Genomic DNA, 12404 nt, shown 5'->3' with positions numbered 1-12404 from the left:
AATTAAAACCAATGAATCACATAAGAATATATTGTTTACCTAACCTAACTGTGATGGCTAATTTTATGTGTCCAGTCAAGTGACTGGACTAAGGGCCTCCCAGACAGCTGGTGAAACCTGATTTCTGGTTTTGTCTGTGTGAAGTTGGTTGGTGTTTTTGTTTTGTTTTGTTTTTTTCTTTTTGGTGGTGCTGAGGTTTGAACTCAGGGATTCATGCCTGGTAGGCAGGCTCTCTACCACTTGAGCCATTCTGTCAACCAGCCCGAGGTTGCTGTTGAAGAGATCTGAATTTGAATCAGTGAACAGAGAAGATCTGCTTTTACCAAGGCAGGCAGACACCTGGCCAATCCATTGGGGACATCCAAATAGACATGAAGGAAGAGGAAGGGCAAATTTTCTTTCTTCTTGAGGTGAGATGTCCATTTTCTCCCTCTCTCAGACAGCGGGGCCTCAGGTCCCCAGCACTTACAACAATGTCCTTCTCCATGTCTCAGGTTCTTGGCTTCAGAGTGGGCCTTACACCCTCGCTCCTTGATTCTCAGACCCTCACACTGGGACTGAGTTATGCCACTGGCTCCCCTTGGTCTCCAGCCTGCAGCAGCAGATTGCGAGGCCTCTCAGCCTCCATAGCCACGTGAGATGGCATCCATAATGAACCTCCACTTACATACATGGCCACGCATATCCTGTTGGTTCTGTTTCATTGGAGAACCCTTACATACTATCCTAACCTAACCTAACACATAAAAAGGACGAATTCAAACCAATTCTTATTTACTTATTTATATATTTATTATTTTTTAGGCAGTTCTGAGGCTTGAACTTGGGGCTTCATGCTTGCTATGCAGGTGATTTACAGCTCAAACCACACCTCCAGCCCCAACTATGTATTTAATCTTTGAGAGAGGGTCTTATGCTCAGTAATTCTCCTGCCTCAGCCTTCCAAGTAGCTGGAACTACAGGTGGGACCAACCATGGGCTGCCTTAAGTAATTATTGAACACGATACTCTTATTTCTATAATGGGAACATACTCTCAGGAAAAAATGACTACAAAGAGCTCTTGAGCTGGGTGCTGTGGCTCACACCTGTAATCCCAGCTACTCAGGAGGCAGAGATCAGGAAGATTGAGATCCAAAGCCAGCCCTGGGCAAATAATTTAGGAGACTCTATAAAAAATACCCATTATTTTAAAAAGGGCTGGCCAGGTGCCAATGGCTCACAGCTGCAATCCTAGTTACTCAGGAGGTAGAGATCAGAAGGATCACAGTTCAGAGCCAGCCCAGGCAAGTAGTTCACAAGACCCTATCTTGAAAAAACCCATCATGAAAAAGGGCTGGTGGAGTGGCTCAAGGTGAGTTCAAACTCCAGTACTTCAAAAAAAAAAAAAAAAAAGTGCTGGCAGAGTGACTCAAACAGTAAGAGTGCCTGTCTGCCTAGCAAGTATGAGTATGAGGCCCCGAGTTCAAGGCACAGTGCTGCCAAAAAAAAATATATATATATACATTACATACATTATATACATATTACATATGATTATATATAATTACATACAATAATTACATATTTAATATATATATATTTTTTGAAACTAGGCAGGATTGTGATTATAGCTCTGAAACTATCTGGAGTGTATTTGCTTTTTATTTATCTATTTATGGTACTGGGGTTTGAACTCAGGGATTAGTGTTTACTAGGCAGGTGCTCTACCACTTGAACCATGCTTCCAGCCCTCATTTATCTCTCCCTTCCTTCATTCTGTTGCTGAGGATAAAACCCCAGGTCTCAAAAATACTACACAAGTGCTTTTCCACTGTTATACCTCCAGCCTAGCAGAGAATTTTAGAACAGAGCGAACTGATAAAGATGTTGATTTACTAAAACAAAGGTTCTCACTGTGGACAAAGGAGATGTTAGGTTGAGCCATATAGACTTACCACTCTTTGTAGATCAGAGGTTTCACATGATTCAACCAAATACAAATATGCAAGGAATGAAGAAAAGGAAGGCTGAGGTATGGCTTGGAACTAGAAGTATATGAATGACTTAATGATGTTAGTGCTGTCCTGGGAGGGCCTAGGAGGCAGTAGCTTTCCAGTAGCAATCAGCACCCAGGACTTGCCCTCAAAGTCCGTTTCCCTCTAAGGGAAGTCTGGCTTCCCCCAGAGATGGCTAACTTCGGGGCTGGCACTGGGAGAGTGTGCTCAAAGAATGACAGGAATGATTCCCATTTTGTATAGCAGGATGGTGGTTATATTGGAGAATGACCTGAAGTCTTCAGTGACAAAGGCACTTATTCTGCTCTTAGAAATGTACACCTGAGGGAGGGACTGTGATAAAGCTAAGGCAACGATGGGAAACATACCAATCAACCTGGCTAAGAAACATACGGGAGCTCCTTGCAGTGTTCTTCTGAGTTTGAAATCATTTGAAAGTGAAAAGTCCGGGGGCGATCTAACCAATGTACAATATAATGAACTGTTACAATGAATCCCCTGTATGACGGACAATAGCCTAATAATTTTTTTTTGTGGGTGCTGGTGGCTCACGCCTGTAATCCTCCCTACTCAGGAGGCAGAAATCGGGAGGATTGCGGTTTGAAACCAGCCCAGGCGAATAGTTCGCGAGACCCTATCTTGAAAAAACCCTTCAAAAAAAGGGGCTGGTGGAGTGGCTCAAGGTGTAGGCCCTGAGGTGAAGCCCCAGTACCACCAAAAAAAAAAAAAAAAAAAAAAAAGCTTTTCTTTCATAAAAAAAGCAGGGTATATGATGAGGCATTTCTGTAGTACCAGCACACAGAGGCAGAGGCACTGTGAGTTCGAGGCTAATCTGGGCTACATAGTCAGACCCTGTCTTAACCTCTTATACCCTATGCACACAAAAAAAAGGGAAAAGAAGACATGAATTCATTTTGATTCTTAAGGTGCTTTTCGTTTTGTCTTTTAGAAGAGGAAGCTTATCTTGATGGAAAAATCTGTTAAATGCAGGAGGAACAAAAAACTTGGGAAAGTCAAGATTTTGCAGCCATGACTATAATTGTTACTCAGGTGTGAGGCACAGGCCTGTAATCCCAGCTACTGGGAGGTTACTGCAGAAGGATAGAAAGTTTGAGGTCGGTTCCGGACAAAGTGAGATCCTCTCTCAAAATAAAATAAAAGATTTGGGGGGAATGTAGCACAGTGGTAGAGAGCACTTATCTAGCAATTCAGAGGCCCTGAATTCAATTTTCAGTACTGAGAAAAAAAATAATAATGAATCCATTCACCAATCAATGCCAAACTGTTGGGTAAATGGTTTTGTGAAAAACATGGTATTTGTGGTCTCAAAGAATTACCCCACACTTGGCTTATTTACTTCACAAGGAACAAGGGACCTTGACCATGGAGGACTCTGGCTGACCCCAACTTGACCAAGTGGTCAAACTTCATGTCCTCACTCTCAGGGCAAACTGATGCCCTGGATCTCCTGATGGCTTGTCAACCTGATGCTCCAAGTTCACTGGATGATCCAGTCCATGGGACAGTTGGAAGGAAACAGGTCCAGTCTCTTCAAAAATGTTACAACAAATCCATTAATGGTGACCAGGCAACGTTGGTGGCTCAGGGAGGCCCCAAACTTGCACAGAGCCCAGAGACAGTCCTGTGGTTGTAAGTGGCACCCCTGCGGCTTTTCCATTTCCTCCAGTGTACACAGAGGTGCCGGTACATAGGTGTGTGACACAGACATGTTATCAGTATGAAAGCATGACAGCATCTACGTGGGGAAGGTGTCACAGGCATAAGGAATGATGATTCAATATGGCTCTCCAGACTTGCAGTGTGCAGCTGAACCCTGGCCAGTGTCCCATAGGGCACACCAAGACAGTCAAGCAGATGGACACATGACATGATCAGAAAGAAGTGGCTGAGCTGTGAAGAGCAGGAGCCCAGAAGAGAAGTTACAATTTAACCAAATCCAGGCATACATGAGCCCTGAGTTCAAACCGCAGTATCACCAAAAAAAAAAAATTCAGAATTTAGCCAGGGCATGGGTGCACACATGTGCAAGTTCTGGCTGTGAACGGCCCCGGTGCTGTGGGCTTGAGCACATTCTGTGGCTGGAGAGTCAGTGAGGGTAGCTCTTTATAAATTGGGGATGGCAACTTGGTACTGCAGTGGATCCCTTGAAAATCCCTGCTTAGCATGGGGCTTGGACAGGGGAAGTCCTCCCCGTACCTCGGACCCAAGTTAGGACTGTGGCTCACCCATTGTTTCTAGGATATAAGCCCGCCTCTCCATTTTCAGGTTTAGGGGACCTTTACAACACCTGCAAGGATTACAGGTATCTCACTTCCCTTTCAGACATGGAGGTGAAGTCAAGAGAGGGCCAGCTCGCTGGGTCCTGGAAAGGAGGACCAGTGCAGGGGGCTTGCTTCATAGACGGGGACCACGGGGACAAGTGAGAAAAATCTAGGTCCAGGTCCTGGAATGGAAGAGACCGGGAGGGTGCATGCGAGAGCAGAGCACGGAGGACTCGGCCATGTGGGTGGGTCCAGACCATGGTGGCAGTGCAGGGACAGGGAGCCCGACCCTGGCCTCGCTTCGTGTCTTGCGGATGCACGACTTTCCCGGTGACTATCTCCCGAACGTGAAAGACCAGCAGGAACCCACGTGGTGCAGGTTAGGGCAATGTGGAGCGTACACCGGGTCGCGCCGTCGGGGGCGCTCAGGGTCTGCACACGGTTTCGCGGCCCCTTAGCAGCGTTGGGGGCGTGGCCTGAGCGCATGGGGGCGTGACCAGGAGGCGGCCCCGGAAGTGCGCAGGCCCCGCCCCCGCGGCCGCGTGGCTGTGCGACCCGGCTGTTGCTGATAAAGTTGTTTGAAGGAGAGCCGGCCGCGGGTCACGTGAGCGGAAGATGGCGGCCCCGGCGGGCGGCGGGGGTTCAGCGGTGTCAGTGCTGGCCCCAAACGGGCGGCGCCACACGGTGAAGGTGACGCCAAGCACCGTGCTGCTGCAGGTGCGGCCGCGGGTCCAGGCTGGGGGGGAGGGGGTCGGATGGACGGGCACGGGCGGTGGTCGCTGTGCAAGGCCTCGCCCCTGCGGTTGCTCCGGAGGGCTTCGGGGCGTGGTCGCGGGCCTTGGTGGGCGGGGCCTCAGGCAGCCAATGAGCGCTTCCAGCGCTCCACTGAGTTCCCGCTGGGCCTGGAGGCGGGGGTCCTTGGGGGCGGTGGGCTGTTGGGGGGGGGGAAGGTGGCGACCTCTCTGTGGGCTCGGCCGCATCCAGTGTCACCCCATGCGAGTCCTCGGCGCTCGGCAGGATCCAGCCTCTGAGGGCGCCAGGAAGAGTAGCGCACCCGCCCTCCCTGTCCCCGAGAGTCCCAGCGGACTTTAGATCTTTTGGCCTCCGTGCCCGGAAGTGAATTTTGCTAAGTCACTCACTGTGTTGGCGCAGCTGGTGACCTCGAGTGAATGACACTTCAGTGTTTATTGAGCCCGTGTTGCGGGAGACTGAGGATGCCGAGGCATACGCCACGCACCACCCGTGTCCGTGGCAGGAGTCCACGTGGTGGGGAGGAGGAGACAGAGTTCAGAAGGGGGGGCTCTGGCAGAGTTGGCCCTGCCCGAGGACCTCCTGGAAGGACCCGGTTGAACTGGTTCCGGAGCTGGGCTCATGGGAGGAGGGAAGCAGGTGTGCAGAAGTTACCTGGCTACAGGGCAGCCAGGCCAGTGGCCTGGCTGGGCAGGATTAAAGCAGAATGCAGAACTGAAGAGTTTGAACTTTATTTCCTGGTGGGGAGGGGAATCCCAGGGCGTCTGGTGGGAAGATGTCTGTGAGCCCAGAACATGGGGCCAGGCCTAATAGGAAGTGGGGAAATGGGTAGGGTTTGCAGGTGGGTTGCTTCAGCTGTTGAGTTAACTGCTCATCCAGTGGTCTTGTACCTGCTTTCTGTCTGGGCAGCCAGGCAGCTGGCTCTACACTTGGCTGGCTTCTGTGCCTTGGGGGTGAATACAGTGTCTGTACACTGGGGTTCACTGTCTTTTCATCTCCTAGGTTCTGGAAGATACATGCAGGCGGCAGGACTTCAACCCCAGTGAATATGATCTAAAGTGAGTTTGCTCAGACTCAGCTGTGGGGCCTTAGACCATCTGCTCCCACTCCACCCAACCGTACTGGCTCTGGGAAGAGGTCCTTTGGGTGGCTTAAAACAAGTTTATTCTGCTGGATGTCTTAGGAGGCTGAGATAGAGGATCACATGGTTCAGGGCCAGTCCAGGAAGATAGTTCAAGAGACTCCATCTCCAAAAATAACCAGAGCAAAATAGACTGGCAGCATGGCTCAACTGTTAGACCACTTGCTTTGCAAGCACAGAGCCTCAGTCTCACCAAAATACCCAAGTTTATTCTTTCCCAGTTCTGGGGGCCAGAAGTCCAAAGTCAAGGTATCACTTGGGCTGCACTCTGAATATTCTAGGGGAAGAGCTTCTTCACCTTCCAGCTTCTGGGGGCTGTGTGTTCCTTGGCTTGTGGCTGCATCACTACAGTCTCTGCTTCCGTTTTCACATGTCCTCTCCTTGTGTCTAGGAGGGTACTTGTGGTTGAGTTTAGGGCCTACTGGACAATCCAGGACGATCTCACTCAGCATCTTTGACTTACTATAACTGCAAAGACCTGCATAAGACCAAATAAGGTCACATTTACATGTTCTGGGGACTAGTCCTAATGTATCTTTTGATGGGGCTACTGTTCAGCTGTACAGAGGGTTTTTGTGCATTTGGTTGAATAAGTTCCTGGGGAGAGGGGGCTCTGAGGGCAAACAACTGGTCATGGAGAAATGGGAAGAAACCCCTCAAAATGGGTGGAGCCTGGCAGCCCTGTGGTTCCTGGGATTCCACAGATGATTCTTTGTGTGTGGCAATTGATCCAAAAAGAGGGCCTCTACCATATCCTTCAGAGGTCCAAGACCATGAATTAGAACCCTCATGCTGGAGGGAAGGTGGTTTCTATCCCATGCACTGGAGCTTTTCACTGTAAAGACCTATCTTCACAGTGTCCTCCTGACACTGCTCCCTGCTTTGTCCACACTACCTTCTGGGACTTTCCAGAGAGGAGTTTCTCAGGGGAAATATCTGTCAAGCCATCTCAGTCTCCCACTTCCTGTTCCAGAACCTGTGCTCCTTGTGGCTGGGCCAGGTTGTCACCAAGCATCCTCTCACTGTGTCAGCTTTCTCCATTCCCTGTTAACCTGCCTATGGTCCATGTAATGGTGTCTGGTTAAGACAATGAGTATAATTTGAGTCAGTTTCTCTGCAATACTGTATTAGCCTTTCCCATGTCTCCCCTCCATCCACTAACTGTGATTTGTTTAAAAAGTGCTGCCACTCCCATGAGCAGGGCTTCCTCTCCACCCACTGCTCCTGGCTCTCCTGAGACCTGCTGTCCTGTCTGCACTAGATGTTTTATGTGGCACTTTCTAATTTTCTAGCCTGTGTTCAGGATTGGCGTTAATGTTGCTTCATTCTCATGATCCAGAAAGCTCTTAATTATTTCCAACAGTGTCGTTATTTACAGTCAGGCAGGCCACTGTGTATATTCACATTTCACACAAATTTATTTCCCTAGCCTCTGTGAATTTCCCCAGAACTTCTGTGGAAATAGAGCTCAGGCTCTCTCTTCTGAGTGGCAGAAGTCACTTACCTTGTTTGTTCTTTCAGTGGTCACAGCTATGTAGCTTAATGTTTCTAGAGCCATGGGTGGGAACTTTTCTTAGACTTGTGATTTGCAGGGTGGACAGTGGTGGTTCTCGTTCCCTTAGCATTCCTAAGGGAGTCAGAATGAGAGGGGCAGGGGCAGGGGCAGGGGCAGGGGCAGGGGCAGGAAGGTCCCAAGCCAAAGGCTGTGGCCCTCCCCACCCCAGGTGAAGGCACCAGTTGAGCCCTTCCCTGTTTCTTTTTTTTATTTGGCAGTACTGGGGTTTGAACTCAAGGCTTCACACTTCCTAGGCAGGTATTCTACCACTTGAGCCGTTCCGATAGCCCAGGTGTTTTCGAGATAGCGTCTCTTGAACTATTTGCTCCAGCTGGCTTTGAACCACAGTCCTCCCGATTTCTGCCTACTGAGTAGCTAGGATTACAGATGTGAGCCACTGCTTTCTGTGAAGCTGAGATAGCAGCAACACACTACCACACCAAGCCTTTTTTCTTTCTTAATTGGTTGAAATGGGTTCTTTTTTTTTTTTTTTTTCTGCAGTTTTTCTCCCATTTACTTTTTTTTTTTTTCTTTTTATTATTCATATGTGCATACAAGGCTTGGTTCATTGAAATGGGTTCTTGATACCTTTTTGCCTGGGTGGCCTCAAATCATGATCCTCCTGATTGCCTCCCAAGTAGCTGGGATCACATGGGTGAGCCATCACACCCATCTCTGCCTCTCCTTTTGCCAATTCTTTGTGTCTTTCCAAGGTCAGGTGTTGACTCCTTGATAGTCCACAGTTAACTTGTGTTCCAAGCTGGATGTCAGGAGGCACACTTTAAGGTCCCTGTTTACCTTTTCATGGCTTGGGCTGTCTGTTGGCTCTTCCTTCTGATTTTCTTGTCTGCCTAGGTGTGACTATGGCTGTGCTTTCTGGAGAGGGTTGGTTCTTGGAGGCTGTTTCCAGTACATGCTTGAGGTCTCCACACACTTCTGCCCTTCGATGTCCTGACTCATCAGATCTCTTGGTCTCCTAGTGCTTCTGAGAAACTGGGCTGGAAAGCCTTTGAGTCTTCCTCCCCAGGGCCTAGAGGAGGCTGTAGGCTTTCCTGTCCTCCAAAGGATCTATGCTGGTCTGTCTTCACCAGTTGGAAGGCGCTTAGCCTTCCAACAGAGAGGGGACAGGCACTGTGGGTTAGAGGATGTGTCTTTGTGTCTGGACTTGGCCTGAGTTTGCTGTGAGGATGTTGGACTGGGCCGTTCCAGGTGTGGTTTCTCTAGACTCTGCTGCTGCTTGTCTCCAGGTGTGGTCCGTTTGCAGGATGGAGGAAGCAGGAGTGATGGGTGGTAGCTTTTTGGGACAGCCTGGATGTTGGAGGCTTTTCTGGTAGAGCTTTCCTTAGCCATTGTTCCCTGTGTGTTTGCTTTCTGGGGTCTGTGGGCAGCCCCCATCTTACCTGGAGGCTCACACTGCTATCCTGTCTCTTGACTCCAGCCCAGGCAGGTGGGGTCACAGGCAGCCCTGTACTTCCTTCTTCCTGAGGCCCCTGTAGTCAGGACCTGCCTCTCATCTCTGCAGGTTCTATCTTTCTGCTCTGGCAGCTGTGGGGGCAGTCTGGCAGGGAACTGTCCTATAGTCTGGCTGAGGTTGGAGTGAGATGAACTTCAGGGAGGTGTGTGGCTGTGATCTGTCCTGCAGATTTCAGAGGACCGTGCTTGACCTTTCTCTCCAGTGGAGATTTGCCAACCTGCCCAACAATGCCAAGCTGGAGATGGTGCCTGCATCCCGGAGCCGCCAGGGGCCAGAAAACAGGGTAGGTGGCTGGTAGTAAGGACCAGCAGGCTGTTTCTCCTACTCCCAGTGGGGTTGTTGGAGCATAGGATAGCCCTGCAGCAGGCTGAGTGGGAGGCATGCTGCAGGGTTGACCATGGGCCTGAGGACTGCAGGACGCATTCTGCCTTCTTGGGGCATGCCAAGACAGCCTTTTTTTTTCCAGTGTGACTGGGGCTTAGACTCAGTACCACTTGAGCCACACCTCAGTCCGTTTTGTTCTGGCTGTTTTGGAGATGGGGTCTCACGAGCTATTTTCCTAGGCTGGCTTCACTTTAAACCCCAATCTTCCCAATCTCAGCCTCCTAAGTAGCTGGATTATAGACATGAGCCACTGGTGCCTGGCTCAAAGCTATAGTTTTATTTGGATAACTGGAATTGAAACTTGGGGCTGGTGAAGTGGCTGAAGTGGTAGAGCACCTGCCAAACCCCAGTGCTGCTAACAAAAAAAAATAAAAATAAAACTTTGTTCTTTGTGCAGCTTTTTTTTTTTTTTTTTTTGGTGGCATTAATGACAGACCATCCAGGTTTGTCAGCAGCATTTGCTTACCAGCCTGATGTTTCTGGTCATAGAGCCCAAAGAGCCATGTGGATATGGCCGGCAGCCACTCTGTCTCAGCTGCACACAGTCAGGCTCAGGCTTTGTCAGGCTACCTCCGGAGGGCTCACTGGGCTCCAGCCGAAGCTCTAACTGCTTGCCCTGGCTGGTCTCTAGGTTGATGTTAACTGCTGGAGACTTTAGGAACATTAGTTGTCCTGGATGAAAACAGCAGCCATGGAAGTAATGCCATCTGTAATTGCTGTGCTGCTGCTGTGCCTATGTTTACATGCTTGGCTATTTTCCCTACACTGTGAGAAAGCACCTCACCTCTGTTTTAGTTTTTGTTTATGTATTTATTTTTAGAGGTACTGGGGCTTGAACACAGGGCCTTGTACTTTTTAGACACACATCCCCAGACCCCTCCCCCCCCCTTTTTTTTTTTTCAGTACTGGGGCTTGAACTCAGGGCCTACACCTTGAGCCACTCCACTAGCCCCTTTTTTGTGAAAGGTTTTATAGAGTCTCTCGAACTATTTGCCTGGGCTGGCTTTGAACTGTGATCCTCCTGATCTCTGCCTCCTGAGCAGCTAGGATTACAGGCATGAGCCATCGGTGCCCAGCTGCCTTTTTTTTTTTTTTTCTCTTTGAGACAGGGTCTCACTATGTAGCCCAGGCTGAGTAACTAACAGTCTTCCTGCCTAAACCTTCTGAATGGTGGGATCACAGGTGTGGTCACTGTGCCTGGCTGGGAGAGTTAGGAGACTGGAGGTCTTGGTCCCTGGGCTGCTGGTAGTCACAGTTGGCCCATGCCAAGACAATAGTCAAGTGAGGGTTCCTTGGGAGGTACAGGGAATGAGTGGGAGGCTTTGGCACCTGTCATACAGAGTGGTTCCTTTTTTGTGAGCTACTGGGATTTAATGTAAGTGTGCACTTGAAGGAAGGGGTGGTGTGACTTAGAGAAGTAATCACTAGTCTGTGCAGGGCCAAGGGTGACAATTGGCAGGTATTTTTCACAGGAGAGGATGTTAGACTTAAGCCCATATCCAGGCTTTGATTGCAAATATGTCTGTCGCTGGGCAGAGAGACCAGAAGGGACTTTCCTTCAGGGTTATAGCTATGCTCCTCATTGGAGACACAGTTATTTAAAGATTTATAAAAGCAGGGTGCTCAGCTGTAGGAAAAAATTCAGAAAACACTGTGTATCATTTGTTTATTGGTGTGCAACAAATTACTCTAAACTTGGCAACACAGCACCAGAGGGTCACATCTCAGGGTTCTGGGGTTATTCAGGAAGCAGCACAACTGAGGGTATCTGTGAGACTATTCTAGGTGGCTGCCATCTTTGGAGGGTGCTGCTGGGGCAGGGAGCATTTTTGTGATGATGCTTTCTGTGGTTGCACACGTGTGCTCAAGCACATGCTGGTGCTGCCCTTCTGGGAGACCCCCAGCCATTAGCTGTCTCCAGGTTATGCAGAGGGACAGTACTCCCTGGGGTCGATCTTTCTGGGAGGTTCTGGAAGGGCCCCCTGGGGATCAGACTTGGTTCTGATGGGACAGTTGCTCTTCTTCCTAGTAAGGTTTCTCCCATCCTGCCTCTCCAGGTTCGAATCGCTTTGCAGCTGGATGATGGCTCCCGGTTGCAGGATACTTTCTGTTCCGGCCAGACCCTCTGGGAGCTTCTTAGCCATTTTGCACAGACCAGGTGAGCATTGATGGGCAGAGCATTAGTGGGCAGGACCTGGGCTTTTTCCTGCTCCTTCCTAGCAGAGGCACTGCTGTAGTCATCTGGCCAATCTGAAACTTACACCACTTCTGGCCAGAGCCCAAGCCCTTTGGCTCTTGCCGTCCTGGTTGAGAGTACTGATTTGAGACATGTGAGCTGCCTGTCCCTAGTGGCTCCTGGCAGGTTGGTGGGATCAGTGGCTCATCTTACTGAGTTTCCAGCCTAATGGCCCCGTCTCGCCCTCCAGGAAGAGCAAGGGAATACCTCCATCTTTGTGGGGACACAAGGCCCCTCCCCACCCCCAGCCCGTGGGCTTGGTGAGCAGCCAGAGGGGAGTGTGCCTGGATTTCCCTGGATCGGACCTGTATTTTGGAGACCCTTGGATAGAACAGACAAAACACCACTTTGTGACCCCACCACTAACAAACTGGTGTGAAACTCCCTCATAGGACTGAGTCTTCTTGATAATATTTGGGTGTGTCAGTTCCTGTTGATGAATGGTTTAAACTTTATTCTGGAATGTGTAAAATGGTACCTATTTAAGTTTAGATCTTTTCATCATGGGATAGAAGTGTTTGTCAGCTTTTAGCGGTCTTAGCCAGCACAGTGTAAGGTATAGTGTTTGCTGTGTGGCTGTAGGTAA

General features: G+C 49.5%; 1 protein-coding gene across 9 annotated transcripts in view; it reads left to right on the top strand.

Annotated features, from left to right (window-relative positions):
* Positions 1-4841: 4841 nt before the first annotated feature.
* The window catches only part of Aspscr1 (ASPSCR1 tether for SLC2A4, UBX domain containing), a 39184-nt gene continuing 31621 nt past the window's right edge, over positions 4842-12404 (top strand). For 6 of the 9 annotated variants that reach the window (XR_012438399.1, XR_002213882.2, XR_012438400.1 and 3 more), the window contains exons 1-4: positions 4842-4995; positions 6031-6086; positions 9367-9481; positions 11640-11740. Coding sequence is in view for 6 of the 9 variants with exons in the window: in XM_020187858.2 (XP_020043447.1) it covers positions 4894-4995; positions 6031-6086; positions 9367-9481; positions 11640-11740 (374 nt within the window). In the remaining 3 variants the exon portion in view is untranslated. The other 3 variants (XM_074044852.1, XM_074044851.1, XM_020187853.2) reach the window with 3 other exon arrangements.

Source organism: Castor canadensis, chromosome 11 (assembly GCF_047511655.1).
Source record: "Castor canadensis chromosome 11, mCasCan1.hap1v2, whole genome shotgun sequence".
In the NCBI taxonomy this organism is placed as follows: Eukaryota; Metazoa; Chordata; class Mammalia; order Rodentia; family Castoridae; genus Castor; species Castor canadensis.
This window is presented reverse-complemented; position numbering and strand designations above follow the sequence as displayed.